This window comes from Chanos chanos, chromosome 5 (assembly GCF_902362185.1).
Source record: "Chanos chanos chromosome 5, fChaCha1.1, whole genome shotgun sequence".
NCBI classification, from domain to species: domain Eukaryota; kingdom Metazoa; phylum Chordata; class Actinopteri; order Gonorynchiformes; family Chanidae; genus Chanos; species Chanos chanos.
In genome coordinates, this window is record NC_044499.1 from 32,765,227 (window position 1) to 32,785,178 (window position 19,952).

General features: G+C 41.2%; 1 protein-coding gene across 1 annotated transcript; it reads left to right on the forward strand.

The window, feature by feature from the left end:
• The first annotated feature begins 6,577 nt into the window (after positions 1-6,577).
• glrx3 (glutaredoxin 3) lies at positions 6,578-19,891 on the forward strand. The gene is made up of 11 exons (XM_030773847.1): positions 6,578-6,651; positions 8,743-8,851; positions 11,182-11,256; positions 12,165-12,363; positions 14,922-15,094; positions 16,180-16,241; positions 16,339-16,396; positions 17,175-17,227; positions 17,347-17,386; positions 18,508-18,600; positions 19,036-19,891. The coding sequence occupies exons 1-11, from the start codon at positions 6,587-6,589 to the stop codon at positions 19,084-19,086; spliced, it is 978 nt and encodes a 325-aa protein (XP_030629707.1). The 5' UTR covers positions 6,578-6,586; the 3' UTR covers positions 19,087-19,891.
• The last annotated feature ends 61 nt before the right edge of the window (positions 19,892-19,952 follow it).

Sequence of the window (19,952 nt, forward strand, 5' to 3'; positions counted from 1 at the left end):
TCTGTGTGCTTAATAAGGCCCCATTGTTTGTCGAATGCTGTGTTCAATGGTCTCTTCAATGGCTGTAGCTTTCTTTACAGTAAGGAAATGGGGAGATGTATATTGAAGAAACATTTCAAAATGATATTTCATAAGTAAAAAGGCAGGTTTATGTGATACAGATCAGTCTAAGACACACAACAAATACAGTTCTATGCATTTAAAAAATTGTGCGATTTTACATGTCATTTAAAGCTTATCCTTCTGTGACGTGTTCTGCTCAACGCTAATGCATTTTTAATTGTATACAAAGGTAACATTTAAGAGGGAGTGCCAATTTGAATCATTAAAGGAAGCGTAAAATTCTGTCTTTGTGCATGACCTTTTGTCCAGAGTCTTTAGAGAGATCTGTTACTAAAGGAAAACCTTTTTTTTTAAAGGGGAGAGAGCGAGGGCTCCACGGGTATAAAGTTCCAGTTGGGAACAAAGAAGAACGGTTCCCCTTGCAGTACATGGGTGTAACTTTAACTGGAATATTGTGGATCAAAGACTCATAAACAAAGTAGGTGGAAATGCAGTAAGTGTATATGTGATCCTGCAAAAGGCCACAGTCAATGAAAAAGACAGGCTTGACTTTAGGAAGCGTAGGAGGCAAATATGATGCGTCACCATCCAGAATTTATCTTTTTCTCCTGACCCTCTGAAAACTCACTGTCAACCCAACGGCACAGAGGACTCATTCTCCTGTCAGAGACTGCTGAAAATATATTTGAATTTGAATGTGATTCTTTAAGTAGCGTTATCATAAGATCTGTCAGGACTTTGCAATTAGAGATGTATATCCTAAGCTGGTAAAAGCGAAAACACACACATAAGAGTGTGTGTCTGTGTATGTGTGTGAAAATTTCTCTGTCACATATGCCCTGTGACCTGCTGATCTCCACAATAAAGCCATAATAGCCTGCATGTCCCCCGAAGGACCACAGCAGCTACAAGAACCACTTACGAAAATATCAGAAGTAAGTCTATGTAGGGTCTGACCTGACAGTGGTGGCTTTGGGGGGTAGGCGGGGGGTGGGTTTGGGGGGAAGGGGAGAGGAGGAGGAGATGTTATGAGGCCAAAGAGTTTACATCAGAATACACAGATGTCAACCTGTCATAAAAGGCTCAGAGGATGCGGTGCTAACCCACATTCATATCCAAAAGCGTCAGCTGGCACTTGTCAGGGCTTTGGCCGGCGCAGAAGCTCCTGCTTGCTCCCCAACACCACTGGCTTCTCTCATTACTTCTCCTTATAAAGGTTTCTCGTGGGTTGGCGCTGATCTCCAAATATGAGTCTGTAGATGAGTTTCCTCCCTGCTGCCTTTATTAGCAGCTAAGCTCTTTACACTTGTAGCATATTGCAGCAGGTAAGCAGACTAAGCTTTATTGTCCTACATTATTGAAAATCTTGGGCCCCTCAAAGCTGTCTCCCAGAGGTCACGCTTTGTCGAAGAACCCACTCTCATTTCGCCCTGTTCGCAGGGCTACACCGGGGAGGACAGGGGAGATTGAGCCGCTAATACACTTAAATCCATCTTGGTTGACTTACCACAAAACTTCCACCTCTCCCCACGGCTTCCTCTGAGCTAAAGTAATTCCTTTATAACTTATAAAAGCAGAAACTATGAGTTATGGATGCAAGGCCAGCGTGCTGGTATTACTAGTCGGTTGTAAGACTTGAGCCTTTTTTATGAGACGAGCTGGCAGTCATACTTAGGAGAGAGAGGCTGTGTGTTTGAGAAAACATGCTCCAAATATGACAAAGTGTGAATTAAAAGTTCAAGCGTGAGACGGCAGATAGATTAATAGCCTTGTCCCTTTCCGCAATGAGAAAAATAACCAAGCAGTCTAATAACAATTGGGCACGGCTGCACCCAGATGACACTAATGCTGACAGATTTGTCATCGCTGTGGCGAGAGCAACTCTAATATTTCAGATATAGATTTCAAGAGCCTCTAATGCTTCTTGAAAAAGCAATGTGGGCCTAAAAAGAATTAAAAAACAAACAAACAAACCAACCAAGAAGAAATGTGAAGTAAACACAAGATTATTCACATCACTAATGGGTTTGTAATGATATAAACTGTTTATAGAAATTGGAATTACTGAAATATAAAACAAAAATTGATGACATCCAGAATATGGAAGTACTTTATCTCAACTTTTGCAATTTTTCCTATTGTTATTAAATGATCAGATCCATTAGGCCTACGTACGTTCAAATTTGACCGCAATTACTTTTCACTTACAGAAACATGTATTAGACAAAGCTGACACTGACAAGCAATGTAAGGTGTTGGCAAAAATCCTTATGTGATTATATTCAAAAAGAATGCAACACAGCCCCCCCTAGAGTATGTTATGGTTCTTCAGCACAGAATGGTTCCTTAATGGTTATGGTTCCTGCTGTTCTTCAGCAGGCTTTTTGTGCAAAAATACCAACGCATGAATGAGAGATGTTATGCAAATCTGTTTTTAATTTCAAACAACTCAGCCATTACACTGTATTAAAAAATAGACCCATTCAATGAGCTGCAATCCACACTGAACTATTTATCTTTACAATCACTGCTTGGCAGGAGAAGGAACACTGAATATTTGGGATAAAACAAATCAAGACATTTTTTTTAAGATAATTCTTTAAAACTCTACAAAGGAAAGACTCAACATTACAAATTCAGACTATTGCTTACAAATGATTTCATATGGACATTTTCAGATCAGCTACTACAAATAAAAAAAAATTAGTTATGAAATGGAACTTCATAATGGGAGAAATCTGGGCCTTGTCCTTATTTATGAAACTGTAATAACATAGAAAGGTGATGCACAAACTAAACAAAAGCTTTTGTTTGTGCAATCTGATAAGTGTTGAGGTGATACTGAACTAAGAAAAATGTCTAAGTATAGTGACTACTTTAACAATATAAAGACTTATCAGTTACTCCCCATTGTAATTTAAAAAATATAAAATGTATTTTGGCCTAAATCTGTATTTAACAAAAAAACAAGAGAATAATCCCTTTCCATTTGAATAATTAAATTATTCCAAATAAAACATGAAGTAAATCAGGACCAAATGCACTTTTTGGGCACAACAGTGCATAGTACACATTTTTACCTTAGTACACAGTACAAATTAACTGTTCCCTTTATGTCCCTTTAAACATATTGTATGGCTTTATTAGGAAAATCTTGGCTGTTCACTGTATAGACTACACTGTAGTATTATCTATATCACCATTCATCTAGAATGTAAGAAAAGAAAGAAAAGTGGCATAATTCATGTCTGTGTGTTTAGCTGTAATCTTACAGTACCAGGGTATCCGTGGTGATGTAAACAGTGTTTAGGTGTGGAGCGTTACAGTACTTGCTGGTGAGAGAGAATAGGCAAGGCACAAAGTGGGCTGAGAGGAGCATGATGGACAAAGGGCACTCTGCATTGCCTATCATGGCACAGTTTTCTTCCGCCTCCCTGGGTTATGCTGAATACTTGTTTACTGTAGGAATCTGCCGACCCCGTGATCAATATCCCATGATATGGTTAATATGACCCTGAGAGGGGGAGAGAGGAAGAGAGAGAGAGAGAGAGAGAACACTGATGTGACACAGGTCACCTTCCCTCAGCACCCATTTCATTTCACGTGTAATGTTCATTAACCCTTTACAAATTGATATTCATATATGCTGACTCGTCCCAAGGTGCAGATAAAGTGCCAAGTGGTAAGATCAGCTGGTAGGTGATTCAGGCCTGCGGGCAAACCGTTCAAAATGTGCATTTTTTTTTTCATTATGCATAAATATTGATTTGTTGAAAGTGAGAAATTTCCAAAGGCTATCTGATTGTGTATATTAATGTCATCTGTGTAATGCAAGGGCAGAATATTTGCAAGAGCAGAATGTCAGTGTCAATGCAGTACTTAGTCTGGCATGGTCTAAACCACAAACATGGAAATATACAAATTAAATGTAACAGGTGGTCTGCATATGGATGCAACGGAAAATAAAGGAAAGACTGATTATTGAATAAAAGGAGAACAGAGGGAGACGCATTCCTACCGGCTCTCCAGCCATGCACCGCAGGCAGCACTGTCCGGCTCCCTTGCCTTGGGCATACACCTGCTGACAAGCCAACAAACATAAAAACATGCTTCAATGGTAGGGCCTTGCTATGACCTTGTCTGAATAAAGGTTTGAAATAATGATGGATGAAGTTCATTTAAAACAAATCTAATAGAACTATAAAACCTGGATGAATGCATTCATGAGTGACACCTCTGCAAAGTTCGTTATACTTTTGTACTGTAATTAGGACAAACAGGCGGTACGTTCTCAGAGAAAATGTTCAATTTCATTGTTCTCACCTTGCACCTACAAACCGTTATCGAAACCATATCTGTAAAAACATTTTTATTACATACTGTTAACCTGTTCAGTAGAAACAACAAGCCGAGGCCAATTTCCCGCTTACCATATTGTGAACGTTGTGAGGAACAAGGTTGCCGTTTGCGATGACCTCCTGTGGGGTCTCCCAGGTGTCCATTGGACTATCTGTCACCGCGCCATTTTTAAGCGTGCCACAGTGCCCCAACCCGCTACATAGTCGTTTCTGATTTAAAAAAAACACAGTCGTTTTTTAAGAGACAAGATAGTTCTGAATACAACGTTGTGCATTACTTTACACATTAAAACTTTGATTCTGCGTCGTTCTGGCATGTCAGTTTCATGCAGCCTAGTAACTTAAGACAGCTTCACTAATAATAACTCTTTGTTAGACGCAACAGTACATACCGTTCAGTTCAGCAATCTAAATTTAACGCCGGCTGCTAGCATACTCCTCCAAGGATCATAGCTCAAGAGCTAGCCAGCAACACGGTTCCGCTAACACAGTGAAAGGGCTATGAATGAGTAAAAGCTATTTACCGACTGGCAGTCCCAGTTGCTGCTGTCTCCCTCGTGTCTTCTCTTGTTCTGGAGGGGACTTATATAATCCATTGGAAAAGTGAAGGGAATTCCTTGATTCCTGACTCTTCTAAATGGCAAAAGCCAGCTCAAAAATGTTAGCTAATCTTAGCTATTCCACGAAACCGACAGACAGACCGTAAACGCTTCAACGCGGAAAACAACTCTTCCTCCTATCGCAAACAATTTTCAGTAAAGCACTAGTTTATGGTGACTGGCGGCGTGCGTGCTGATATAAACGGTTATCTGTAATCCTCACTTTGGAGTGTAGATACGCGTCCGCCAAAATTCACAAGTCGAAGTGAAGATATGTCACTTGCACGCTAAAAACTACTCACACGATTTCAGTATAAGCGGGATATCCACATGATCTCTCCTCTTCTCAAATTTGTCCTTTGTTTTCCTCCAACTCTCTGCAGGGCTTTTGGTCTATGACAGACAACCGTAAAGGCCAATGAGATCAGTTCTGGGTCAAGCGGACGCGGAAGTACTGCGGACAATGTTCTGTCATTGGGTGACACAACGTTTAGCAAATAAAGTGTTTAATATGACTTATGAATGCACGTGGATAGTGCAGCATGGGCACTGATAGTGCAGTTACGGTCATAGTTTGTAGACTGGCTGTAAACATGAAACACTCTAGGCAAAACGTATATACTAGCTCAGTAAATAAATTTCAATTTAACTGATAAAACGTGTGGGAGATGATTCCCAGCCAAGCTCAGATATGGGTAAAATCCGTACCACACTGTTCACTACCAAAATAAACAATCGACATCCACAGAGTCTGATGCTGTAAAAGTTCATTGCATGAATCCAAAACAGCACACAACAAACTGAGCCGGTACCGCGAGTGGCTGGGGCAAAAAGCACCAATTTTTACAACAAATTCTTATCACTTCTAAAAATAGAATATGCATCGTCTCAGTTTCTTATCGGATGGGTGCACCTGCTGATCACACCTTGCAAATTCCCCAAATTCTGTAATACACCATTACTTTCATCGTGCCGCATTTTAATTAACTATGACCAGAATCTGACACAAATGTTTACCTTGAACATTTGACCATCAACATTCTTGTTAATGACCATGCACCTGCAAATGTTCCCCCATCATTCCAAGGAGGAACGAAAATTACCTTCTTTTTCCACCATTACTTTCAAAGATTTCACCCTCCTAAATAAAAAAGAAAACAGTTTGAATATTTATTTTAATACATATGACTATATAGTTGTGATTCTTAATACAAATGATTACACTGATTAACTCACATAAAATGGCTACATAATTGCCACAGTGATTATCATAAAACGACGAAACATTTTATTTCTCCAACAAAAGTTTTGGTTATAAAAGATACCCTCCTTAAGAATAAGGCTACTTTTCTTAAGTGCAGAAGTAACCCAGCGGACAATTCGCAAAAAGCAGAGTTCATATCATAACTTACGTTTCTATACAGAAAACAAAAACATACATGTGCGTCTATGCCATTTTTGTGTGGCGTGAACTGATGCACGATGAAGCTGCGGGCAGCTGATAATGCCTTGCATTATCACCAAAGTGTGGACTTGGATGGTGATCGCCTACTTGAGCCTGAGAACATGGCGAATTTCACGGAAGCAACGTCCTCTCCGCAGTTTGAAGACTTGTTAAAAAAGGCCGGCAAGTATGTGTCACTGGTTGTTCTTTTTAAATCAACCATAAGACATTAGGTGAGATGATCAACCGCGGCAATATCAAGTTATAGTCATCTTAAACAAAACACGAATGCTATCAGTAGCAGTAGACAAGACAGTAGCAAACATGCTATCCATTCAACTGGGAGCACCGTTCATGCGGCAAGGTAGCTTAGCCTTGCAAAGTAACGATAGCTTGCAAGCTTGTCAAAATATATCGTAAAAAACATGGACCTCAGCTGAACATTTCAAGTACTCTAACCACATTTAAATTAAACTGTGTTTTATAGGACCCGGTATTAATTTTTTTGAGGTATATCGTATCTTGGTAAAACGAAATATCACACCTAACATCCTGTTTAGGGTTAATAGAGAGCATGCTACGACAGTTATCTTACCCAGAGCATAGAGCCGGGGGTACAAGACATATTTTATCTGCTGCCTAGCTGAATAATTTCAGTCAAAATGGTAGTAAAATGTTCCTTGCCCATCCTCCAGTTAGTCAGTTATGAGTCTTCAAGTTGTCACACCGAATGAGAAGTCATGCTTATTGTAAACCTCTTTTAGATTTGGCCATGCCAATGTTTGCTAGGACAGTAATATCGATGCTGCACTCTGTCTATGACGGGAAATGTTAGCCTCTGCAGTAACTTAGGGTAACTGCACTCGACCGGTTAGTTGTTTGACGGGGAATTTATAAAGAAGTGCTCTAAATACTAAGTAACATCAACACCACTACGAAATGCTTATTAGTGTCACACTCATCGTTCCCTTGACGTCTTTTTCAGACAGTACCATAGAACATTAACCTCAAAGTCAACAGTAGGCTACTTTTTATGGGACGCCAGGAGACGTGCACATGTGTACTTTTGTTACTGTCGCTTAACTAAAATCGCACTTCGACACCGACTTCGGCTAAGTCCCGTCCTAGTTTGCGCATTGGTCACTTTTGAACTAAGGCCTTCAGACTCGCATTTATGCCCACTCACTGAGCTCATAAGACTTATATCAATGCCCTTTTTCTAATCTGTAATGAACAGGCTCTCGGGACAAGCCGTAAATTACTTGTGATAGACAACACCTGTGATCTTTGATTCGATATAATGTCTTTTCTTGTATATCAATTCTGATGATGCTGAAAATACGGATACACTTTCACTCAACTTTTTTCCACACTTTTATATAGTTCTTTGGCACTTTTTTCCGGTACTCTGCAGATAACAGAGGACTGCATTTAAATAAGGTCTAAATAAACTTGTCACAGGAATGTCTTTTTTTAAAAAATAATTTTTCACATTAAAGGAACCCTTTTTGTTCCCCTTTTTTGTTTTAAGAAGCAGCATTTGCAATTACATTTATTCATTTAGCAGATGCTGTTATCCAAAGTTACTTCCATTGTAGTTATTCACACAGTGTATTGTGGTCGTTAGGTATGAGGCAAAGCAACATTTTACTGTGCTTAATAATGCTATGCCAAGACTGCTGATTGGCCAGTCAAGACAATGAACTGGATCTGTCTGTTTCCTAATGCAGTTTCTACATGCCGTCTGAATAAAGAATTTGCTCTGATGTTCTGACTTGGCAGTACATGGAAAGAAAAGCTGGTTATAGGTACACAGTTCAGTATGGCATTGGTCTCTGTACAAAATCCCCATTTTACCTCTTAGCAGTTTCTTAGTTGACCTCAGATAGTAATTTCTTTTGGAATTTTGCGTGCCAATCTCCATCTGCCAATTCTTCTGTTAGGTAGTGTTCAACCTAATTAATCTTTGGTCACTTAATTACAGTAGATTTTAATAATGAGGCTTGTGGGGAACAGTCATTGTTAACACAGGTAGTGGTGTTGTATGGTTCTTAGGGTTCAGAGTATATTCATTTTAATGATGATTATATTACCCTGAATCAGTGACAATAAAATTGTTTTGGTCTTTCGCTAAATAAGATAAGCTGAGATGGTTTAGCAGCCTTTTATAATGTTAGTTGCATGAGAATCAGAGGCCTTGTTGTTTACCCAATAATAATGAGTTGTTATTTGTGTGTGTGTGTGTGTGTGTGTGTGTGTGTGTGTGTGTGTGTGTTAGTTCACTCACGGTGGTCCATTTCCTAGCATCATGGGCGCCCCAGTGCACTCAGATGAACGATGTGATGGAGGAGCTGGCGAAGGAACACAAACACACCACTTTTGTCAAGGTAAGAGTTTTTACTTTTCATCAGACACTGTGTTCACCTCAGCTCCCAGAAATTTTGTTATAAGGAAATATACCGGTGTGTTTGAGATTGCAGTGTCATAATTCACGACTTGTATTTTTTTTTTAATGAATATGTGAATAAAACTAACAAAAAAGTTCTATCCAGACACCACATCAGATATTCAGAGAAACAAATGAGGTAGCATTTGTGTCAGTCGAGTGGCATTTCATTACACTAATGAGTGGATACTGAAGAAAGTAAAATTAAACCAATATACACCCCTTTACTAAGCTGAGAGTATACTTCTCTTTGGCATAGAATAGCCAACACTTTAAAAAAAAGTGATAAATCAGTTTATATTGACTGACCCCTTCTGTCTTAAAGTCTGCCAACCCTCCCCCACTCCACTCCTGTTTGTGGTCATGTGTAAGCCCCTCCTCCCCCAGTCATGGTGTGGTGAAGCGTCTGTGCTCTGGCCTCCAGGGTTGTGTTTGTGTGTATAAGTGTGTAATAAAGCGCTGCTGGCTGTGTCTGACCCCTGCCTTCATGCTACTGTATGAACACACACAGTCAGGACCAGTGGCTGCACAGCCCTGGGCATCAGCACAGTGCGCACCCACTGACAGGCCTGGCCGCCCATTAAACACTGATAAACTCTTAAGACTGAGTGAACCGTCGCCACAGGGACAGATTACAGATTATGGGATTAGTATTATGGTAGATTTAACTACCTTCCTCTCCCTGTTTTTTTTTTTTTTTAATTTGTCTGTTTATTTGTGAGCCGTTAAATACAGTGACATCTTTATATACTGGGGTAATAATAACTTGTTTAAAAACAGTTTTTTCAGATTCTCCACTTTGTGACAAATCAGAAACTCTGAGTGCCACTTAGAATTTCCGCTATCCTCTGTCAGGCTGTTTTGACTTGCAGATAGCCAAGCCTGTTCTCTGAAATGACTAATGTGCATTTGGTAGACATTACTCTACATTTTTCTGTCTGGAGGATGGTAATCATCACCACTACTTGCTTCTGACTATTATATTTAACGGTTTATCATACAGTTATGACCAAAGCAGGTGTTTTAGCCTGTTGCTTGGAGATGACAGTATCATTGTGCTACACTGTTGCCAGTTATATTCTTGTGTATAGTGTTTCCCACAGCTTTGCTAGAGCTCCACTTGCCATTTTCTAGAATTTTCTGTGTTCTCTAAACCAGCACCCCTGACTCTTCACATCTTGGGCATGCTAACAAAGGTTCAGTTGACAGTTTAAATCAGGACTGACTAGAGATTGAACAGAGCAAACTTATGTCATGTCTGGGGAACTCTGAGCATGCATGTGTGTGGTACTCATATAAGGGAAGGGTAATGGGGTATACACGTACCTGGTTTTTCGCGGAGTTTAGCTTGTCTCCGTCGCTGCCCCCATTCTCTCTGGCCTTTGAGTTGAGCAGTGAGTTAGAGCTTGTCAGAAGCAATGTGCTTGCTCGTGGATCTTGTCAGAAGAGCAAACGGCTGCGTTTGCTCGGGGCACAAAATAAGTGCTGTAATCACGACATGACTGGGGTCAGTGATTTATGGATTTCAATATCTGCTAGCTAAATACGATTGGAAATTTGCCGGGTCAGTAGTGCATCAAGGTTCTTTCTCTGCCTGCCCTGGGGCCAGAGCTCTGTATTCGTAAAAGTGGAAAAAAAAAAGGTAAGGGAGAGAAACCTGCAAAGCCATTTCTAACCTTCACTATATGGAAAGGGCACTCTTTAGGGTGTCCATTATATTCACTACAACGTTAAAGAGCACACCGGACATATTATTGCTGCAGTAAAATGATTTCACCTTTAAACGATCTCTTACTAATGACACATTTCCATTGTATATCCAGAGATTTCTGTCTCAGTCAGGTTTGAGGACTATAAACTGTGCTTTGTGTGAAGCTGCATGTTTCCACGGCAGTGGTATTGAGCAGTAATAATATAGTACCTTATAGACTTTTAGTGAAGTACTAGTGCCCCCCCTAAATTCCTTCCATTGTGAGGAAACTGTCGTGGGAGACGGGGGAAAAAAGCGGCTGGTAGAAGGTGATGTAGGTCTCTCATATGTTGTGCTCTTTAGCTGTAGTATTTCAGGGTGTTATTATTTGCCCTGAAGGCAGCCGTGTCTGCCGGCAAAATGAATCACGTGTCAGGAGAACGCTCTGAATTACTGCAAGTGCTGGAGACGTGCTTAATGGTTTGGAGAGAGAACAAACAAGAATTATCAGCTTTTTGATTCATCCCTCTCTCTCTCTCTCTCTCTCTCTCTCTCTCTCTCTCTCTCTCTCTCTCTCTCAGTTGGAAGCTGAGGCAGTGCCAGAAGTATCAGAAAAATATGAGATCAGCTCAGTGCCCACCTTCCTCTTCTTTAAGGTAAGTCTATGCTCCATTCTCTTCTCCTTCTTCCTCTTCTTTAAGGTAAGTCTATGCTCCATTCTCTTCTCCCAGTTCCTCTTCTTTAAGGTAAGGCTGTGCTCCATTCACTGTGCTCCTTAACCAGAGTCACCATCATCTCCTCACCATCACACTCTCAGGGCTTGGCTACTAATCCAAATGAATTAATTTCTGCTTTAGGCTCCCCTTCAAACAACATATTTATTGTGTTAAGTGTACTTTGATTCAGTTTTTCATATTAAAGGCATTTGATGTAATGAAACAGAATATTTTGGTGACAGTTGGATGGAGTAGATTACACAGGGAGTGCAATCAAAGCATTATGCTCGGGAGGTAAAAACACATTAACAAAAGACATGACAAAGTCCCAGAGATGGCGGCTGTATCTACGCAGCTGCTTGTTTTCAATGAAAACACAGAAACAGGAAAACAAAGAAAGTATGAAAGATTTTTCTGGAAGGCATAGGCGTTTGAAAGGGCCCAGCGCTGTGGTCCAATGAGAGAGTGAACAGACACCTGACTGATGGTGTGTTCAGACGCTAAAACTCTCCTCATGTCAGCATCAGTCACACAGAAAATAATCAGAGGTTAACCCCCGTGCTGTTTCTCCACACACACACACACACACACACTCTCTCTCTCTCAACTTTACATGTCAAAAGAACGAGTGTGACCGGGGCAGCCTCCAGTCTCTTTTTCTCTTTCTCCATCCCTCTCCTCCTCCTCTCTCTTCATCTAAACAAACAGGCTGATGTGCTGAAAGATTAATGGTGTGTGCATCTGGGGTGTTTTTTTTTTTTTTCCTCCCCATCTTGTATGTTCTGGTATGTGCGTGTGTGTTTGTTTGTTTGTTTATTTATTTATTTCTCTGTGTCCGTGGGCTTCAGAACGGGGAGAAGATTGACAGGCTGGACGGAGCTCATGCCCCAGAGCTGACTAAGAAGGTGCAGAAGCTGTCCAGCGGGGGGGCCATGCCGGGGTCCGGAGACATCCCTAAAGAGGATCTTAACGAACGTCTGAAGAGACTGATCAACGCCGCGCCCTGCATGCTCTTCATGAAGGGCTCGCCCCAGGAGCCCCGCTGCGGTAAGCGCACACACACACACACACACACATTCTCTCTCTGTCTCTTTCTCTCTCTCTCTGTCTCACACGTACACACACATAAGGACACATGCGCATACACATACACACAAATATACACACACTCTCTCACTTACGCACGCACACACATACAGACACATGCACACACACATGCTCAGCTTTGCGCTCTCTCTCTCTCTCTCTCTCTCTCTTAATTGCTGTTCTATCTCTGTGTATGGGTCCATGTCAGAAGAGCGAAAAATATGTGAAAGATGTTGGGAAGGGAAGGGATGTGAGGATGTGTGGTAAGGAGAAAGAGAGAGAGAGTGTGTCAGTGAGTGAATGAATGAGAAGGTGTGTGGGGGGTTTTATAGAGGGTGGCAGAAATAAATGGTATTGATAAGTAGGACATCAGAAAGAAGAAGGCTATAAAGAGAGGGATGTGAAAAAGGCGCATGAGTGAGGGGGTGTGAGTGAGAAGTCTGATGGCTGGGAGGTGAGGGGTAATGCTTATGGTTTTGGGCTGTGCTGGGTTATAGCACAGCAGGATGCTAATCATTCAGTCAGTGTAACTACTGAAATCCCAGCCCTGTGGATAAGAAACCTCCGCAAGGCTTTACAGCTCTTACAACCAACCGCCGCGCGCGCGCACACACACACACACACACACACTCACACACACACAGAGTCATGCTGATGAATTTTCGTGCCTACACAATTTCATATCTCCTTTTTTAATAAAAATAATTTTCTCCTTTTAAGTCAAGTTGATTGTTTGAGACTAAACAAAGTTTTGGTAAAACACATATAACATCACAAATGACCTTTGTAATAATTAAACGAAATCCGCTTTAACCTTAAACTGTAAGCGTGAAAACCAGTTGTCCAAGGTACATGTTCATCTGTGCACTAAGCACTGTAAATGAATATTTATCACTTAACTGTTAGACGCATTACAAAGGATATTAACACTCATATTAACTTAATTCTGCTGAAGTGTACCCTCAGAGAGAGTTTCAGTATTGTCAGTATTGGCCTAAGTCACCCCCAGTGTATCCAAATGTTCTGAACTTCTCTGAATTATGAGACATATTCCGGAAAACCCTGCTTCAGAACGTTGAGAAATTTGCTATTTTAAGTTTCATGAGGAAAAAAAAAACCTGTTCCCTCTGTTACGTCATTACGTTGGCTGTCATCCAAATCAGTCCAATAATTTTTCAAACATGACTCATCTCTACAGAGGCAGGAATAAATCGTTTCTTAAAGAGACTTCTACAACAGTATGTGTTCTCTCTGTTTAATGCAATGCACAGGGGCCGGGCCTGATTGAGACCTGAGCAGACGTTAGAGAGACTCTCCTCCGTTGCATATTAAAAGGTTATGGACCGCGGTGTCAGACAGACACATGGAAAGCCTGGTCTCTCTCTCTCTCTCTCTCTCTCTCTCTCTCTCTCTCTCTCTCTCTCTCTCTCTCTCTCTCTGTTTGCATACCAAGAAACAGCTCAGCTAACTGAGGAATAAGACTTTAATGTTGGTTCTCCTCAAGCAGTTCTGGGCCTCCTCAGAGTCCGGTTCTGAACCCTTTAGGGGAACAGAAAGTGAGGGAAGAGAGAGAAAGAAAAAAAAAAAGACCTCGCCAATCAATTGTACGTGTCTGAGAGATGTTGCCCACAGCCAGTGAAAGCAGCTGTAGCGCATGTTTGCCTCGTCTAATAGAAACAAGTTAATATACTGCCAACTGAATAACCATTAGTTACAAGCCTGCAGCTGTTTTATAATGAATTCCCGTAAGAACAGAATATCAGAATGGGAATATGACCGGAGGGCCTACACAGGCACACACAACACCTTACTACCCGTCTCTCTCTCTCTCTGTCTCTCTCTCTCTCTTGTTTATACTTGCTCGCACACACACACACACACACACACACACACACCTCTTGCATGTGACTGGTGTAGCCATCACCAGGTGACAAAACAGCGCTGAAGAGGAACAGGTGCAGGACAATTTGGGAAGGTCGACTGATGATTAGTACATTGATCTAAACAAGTGCATAAACAAAGTCCTCAGGAGCACAAAATAACAGTGGACAAAATGTTATTGAATATTCACTGAATTATGGATGAGGTTTGCATAACTCTGAAGATTAAGAAAAATAAAATGTGGAAATTAAGTGCATTTCTGCTCATTTTGGCTATGTTCCAGGTTTCCTGTGAACTGAATAAAAACATTTGGAAAATGTACTTGTGTCTGGCATTTGCTTTCTCTGAAAGTGGTTGTGAAACTGAATAATAGCTAATCAAGTTTTGCATCCTGTGCAATCTCATGAAATAGTATTGAATCACAATCCCAAACAAACTCAAGTTCAGCTGGATCTGTAGGTTCTTACATATGGCTAACTCATCTATGAAATCCCTTCACACTTACTGACGGCAAAGCTCCAAACACTCTTTAAACATACCAAATCATGATGAGCTAATCATGGATGATATTTTTCAAACTTTGACTTTTTCATATTGCCTTTTTTTTTCTTCCCTCCGACGTTTTGCGAACGTTGCAGGTTTCAGCCGACAGATCATTCAGATTCTGAAGGATCACAGCGTCCAGTACAGCAGCTTCGACATCCTGTCTGACGAGGAGGTGAGACAGGGTCTGAAGACCTACTCCAACTGGCCCACGTACCCCCAGGTCTACGTCAACGGAGATCTGATCGGGGGACTGGATATCATCAAGGTCTGTACAACCCAGACGCAGACACCCAGACCAGACTCAAATTGGCCAGTTAAATATCTTATCAGAGATCACTATCACCAAAGTAAATGACCACAGATAAATCACTGACTCAGAAAAATGGATTCATGCTGTCTTTGTCTGATAATGTGGCACACTGGGAAAAGGATGCAGGCGCACCAGTCCTGCGTGCAGTGGGTAATTGTGCAATATTTCATCGCACCAGCAGCCGTCAGTCAGTTCAGTTCAGTTCAGTTCAGTGTCATAGGGGTCTGTTGTTCCGATGTGTTTTCTCACAGTTAAAGCGGCCGTGGTCAGGGAATGTAGGTTGTAGTTTTTAACTTGGGTTGAAATTCGGCTCAGGGAGTCTGTGGAGAACAGATGGGGAACAGGTAAAGACCGGCGTTTCGGTTCACTGAATTGATCCAAATTGACCCAAATCCTGTGTGATTTGGACGTTGTTAGCTAGTGATGCTATAATTGCTGGAGTACAAACCTCCCTTTGTAAGCCCTCTGTTGTAGTATTTTCTTCTTTTTTTTTTTTTTTTTTTTGCTTTTTCCTTTTCCTCGTGGTTGTTAGCCTGCCTGTGTTGTGCTAAATTCCCACAGAGCTAATTCAGCTTAGAGTCAGCACACACCCCATGCTGAGAGAGGTGGGCTTGATTCTTGATTAGCTTACAGCCCACAGCAAGTGGGCTTTCCATCATTCTCTCTCTCTCTCTCACACATAACTGGCTGGGACTGAAGATGTTTTGAGCACTCCTCCCTTATTAAGGGTGAGAGTCCACCTACACACAACACTAAAAGAGCTCTGCTGGGTGCCACTTAAGAATGGAAGTGTGTGCGTGTACATGTTAGTTTGTGTGTATGCGTGTGCCTGAGTAAGTGCCTGTACAGATATGTGTCTCTTTTTTTTTGTGTGTGTGTATATATGTGTGTGTGTGTGTATATGTGTGTGTGTGTGTGTGTGTGTGTGTGTATATATATGTGTGTGTGTGTGTGTGTGTGTGTGAGAAGAAGAGCATTTGGACAGTGACAGGCCAAGTGCATGAGAGCCAGTTTCAGAGCTATTTTTATTCTTGGTGCAGGAGCTGGCTGAATCCGGAGAACTTGAAAACACCTTCCCTAAGAGTGTCTCTCTGGAGCACAGGTACAGCTCCACACACACACACACACACACACACAGACTCGCGTGTCTCTCTCCACAAAGCTCTGTGTAATTCTTTTTTCTACCTTTCTACTGCTAGGTTGAAGTCACTCATCAACAAATGTCCTGTGATGCTGTTTATGAAAGGCAATAAAGAGGTGAGGCAAAGCAAACCTCCACATTCAGTTAAAACTCTTCAAACCCTCTCACTTTGTCTCGCTCTCTCTCTGAGATGAAAAGACATTAACATACATTTAGAGAAGCTGTCCAAAATAGAGCCTAACATGAAATCGATACAAGGCGTCTCTCCCGGACGAGGGAGCTGATGTTGGGCTCTATAATGGAGCAGAAAGAACCCCTCACCTCCCTCCACTCATATCTATTGATTTCTGCTGCTCACACATGAAAGGGATTCTTTGGAGTAGTTTAAAGCTGTCCCCAAGAGATCTCTCTCTCTCTCTCTCTTTCTCTCTCGCTCTCTCTCTCTTACTCTTCCTTACTCTCCCTCCCTCCCCATATCCTAATATGGATGTCAGAATGCTCTTCTCCGACTTCTAAAAGAGTTGGATGGGGAAGGGATTGAATGCAGTAGCAGTTGTAAGTGGCTAAATGAAAGTCAGGTTTGATGCTGCTCCTCTGGTCTGAAGTTCCAGAACAGTGCAGCTTGCGCGTGTCTCTGAACTCTTTATCTTCACGTTTTCTTTGAGACAGTTTCTCTCTCTCTCTCTCTCTCTCTCTCTCTCTCTCTCTCTCTATTTGTTAGAGCGGACTTTCTCTGGCTCTTTTTTTTTCTTTAAAGCGGTTTGAAGAGAAGAATTCTATGGTTTCTCTGGCTGTGTGTATGATAAAGAGCACCTGTGCTAGCTGTAGCCTTTTAGTGTGGCGAGGTGGATGCTTTTGTGTCACACCCTTACATATGTCTTCATGAATATTTAGGCAGCCAAATGTGGATTCAGTCGTCAGATCCTTGAAATAATGAACGGCACGGGGTAAGAATATTTTAAGCTATTGATTTTTTCTTTTCCTCTGACTAATTACAAGGACATTTAGAGTGAATGAGATGTTAAAATGTTTCAGTGAGTAATCTTCCTGTCTTTTATGTTATCAGGGTGGATTATGACACATTTGACATCCTGCAAGATGAAGAGGTGAGAAATCAACAGCAGACATCTGCAGTGCTTTGACTACACTGGGAGATTCTAGGATGCACACTCAAACACTCTTAATAATGCTTCTCTTTGGCTTCAGATTAGCCCAATGTTGAAGCCATCCATCTGTGACCCAAATCATTTCTCTCCACAATACTCACATTATCTAGTTCCCTCTGCCTCCTCCCAAAAGAACAGGGATTCAAACCATTAATCTGACTCTCAGAACGGGTAGAACAGTTCCCGAGATTCTTGTTAAAACAACTATTATTATGGTGATTAGTGTGAAAATCATTAACGTTATTAAATCCTGAACGTGATGCATTTTATGTTAATTAACGGAGTTAGGCTAAGACTCGTCTGGTTTGAGAAGAATCTCGTGGGGCCGAATCGATTTCTTTGGAATGTCAGTTAAAAGAGCAAGTTCACTCTTTTTGACGCGGCTCATAAGAACGCTTACCTGAGTGTTGGTTAGCACCCCAGGCGGTTTTGCGATCAATCACTTGGATTTGTAGATTCTTCTTCTTTTTTTTTTTAATGTAATTTTTAATTTTTCATCAACCTCCCCCCCCCCCCCCCCCCCCCCCCCCCCTTTCTGCGATGATATAAAATGCACTTGAATCTACATAGATTTACCACGGCATTAATGATGGTGAATATTTTGATGCTGAATGCTAAATAAAATATTTTTAATGTGAAAATGGCCCTGTATCCAGCTAGAGCAAAGTTTTTAAAATATCTTTTGTAATGTCATCGATACTTGTTTGGTCTCAAGTGCGTTAGGACAAAGCAGCAGGCTCTACAGCTGGTTTTCACCACACAATTATAAACTTATTTTCACTTTGCCAGCCCAGAAAAGTCAGGCATTGATACACTAAACAGATATCAAAAGATAAAAACCACTGATAAATACTGCTTCACTGAAACATGTCAGAAATAATGGACTCCCCCTCAAAGGGAACCAGCTTGACTCCTGTCATGAGGTATATAAAACTATGTAGATGTGAATGTGGTTCTGAGGCCATGTAAGCTGTTGTAATATCTTGCCTCATCTTTAGCGTAGCACTGCACCAGAACTCAGCCTCATGCAATGCGTGTTAATGGTGTGGTTTGTCCTGCAGGTCAGACAAGGACTGAAGACATACTCCAACTGGCCCACATACCCACAGCTTTATGTGAAAGGAGAACTGATTGGTGGACTGGATATTGTGAAGGTGAGAAGGCAGAGCAGATTTGAGTTGTGTCATGTGATTTTGATACGTACGGTTGTCCTGAACGCTCAGCAAGATTGAAGGAAGTTGTCAGATGATGGTTCAGAACAGGCAGCTGTTTATAGGACTGGTGGGTTGATCACGGACCAAATTACATGTACACATTGCTCATTTTGTCAACACATGAGAAACACTTGGTCAATACAGGCTTTTCTGGCATGGAGAGACCCACTGCAGTATTACTGGGTGTCCACCAGATGGAGCCGAAGCACCACATATGTTCAGTTCCACACACCTGCCTTCCATGTACAGTCATGCTGAAGTTCATGTGCAAGTTAACACATAGTGTTTTGCTTAATTTAATTTATTAATGACAGTACCAGAGCACCAGAGACAGTCCAGTTTTCATTTATCTGGTTTTCTGTGTGTCTTTTATAGGAACTCAAAGAGAATGGTGAGCTGGTATCTGTCCTTAAGGGGGAGAGTTAGATCACTGCACGTCTGCTGATAGGTCAAGAGTCATTATACTAACACTGCTGATTGGAAGAAGAACACAGTGCCAGCACCTCTGTTTGACAGGGAAACAAAATCAGCTGCAGACTTCTGCTGCCAATGGAGATTTGACTTAAGAGTTCAGAACTGAATAAATCAAGTCTTATTCCAACTGAAGTACTTATTTTGTATTGACTCTCTCTATATACTCATACATGTATTTGGAGATCATACAAAACAAATATCAACCTTGAGAGAAGCTGCAAGTTCAATAAATTCATCTATGTCACAATGGTGTCCTTCATTGTTTTAGGAATAGATATCAGCTACCAGTTTTACCCAGTGTTAACTGGATTAGAACGTTGCTAATATTTGACCTGTCATTTGATTGTTAATCATTGTTGTTGCCATGGTAATTCTGAGTGGCTAGGTGTTGCCAAGACAGGATGTGGCTATGGGAAACCTAGGTCTCCTTTTATCATTGTTTTGCCCTGCTGTCAGAAATTAAAATGTATTAGAATAGTTCTGTTTCCCCCATTTATTTGTACCCCCTACTCTACTCACTGTTTCAAAGTGAATTGTGTGGAAAATGAATATGAATTGAAACGGCTTTCCTGGAACAAACTGTCCACCGCTGTTATAACAGCACCCCAAAAATGGCTCTGTCAAACAATCATCAAAAATCACAAGCCTGTCACCTCCGGCACTGTATTTGTGTTCAATTGTAAGGAGACATTATTTGGGTTAATTTAGCAGTCCTGCGGGGCCTTGCGGCTGGATATTGGTTCGCAGCAAAAAATTAAAGAAAAGAAAATTTAAAGAGCCTTTTGATACATTGAGTGTTTCTTTTGTTCCTTACAATT

Excerpts from the sequence above, each read along its gene's own strand:
- glrx3 (XM_030773847.1), top strand. The coding sequence starts at position 6,587 with ATGGCGAATTTCACGGAAGCAACGTCCTCTCCGCAGTTTGAAGACTTG. Across the intron at positions 16,242-16,338 it reads AGTGTCTCTCTGGAGCACAG|GTTGAAGTCACTCATCAACA; the intron begins GTACAGCTCCAC and ends TTCTACTGCTAG. Across the intron at positions 17,387-18,507 it reads ACATCCTGCAAGATGAAGAG|GTCAGACAAGGACTGAAGAC; the intron begins GTGAGAAATCAA and ends TTTGTCCTGCAG.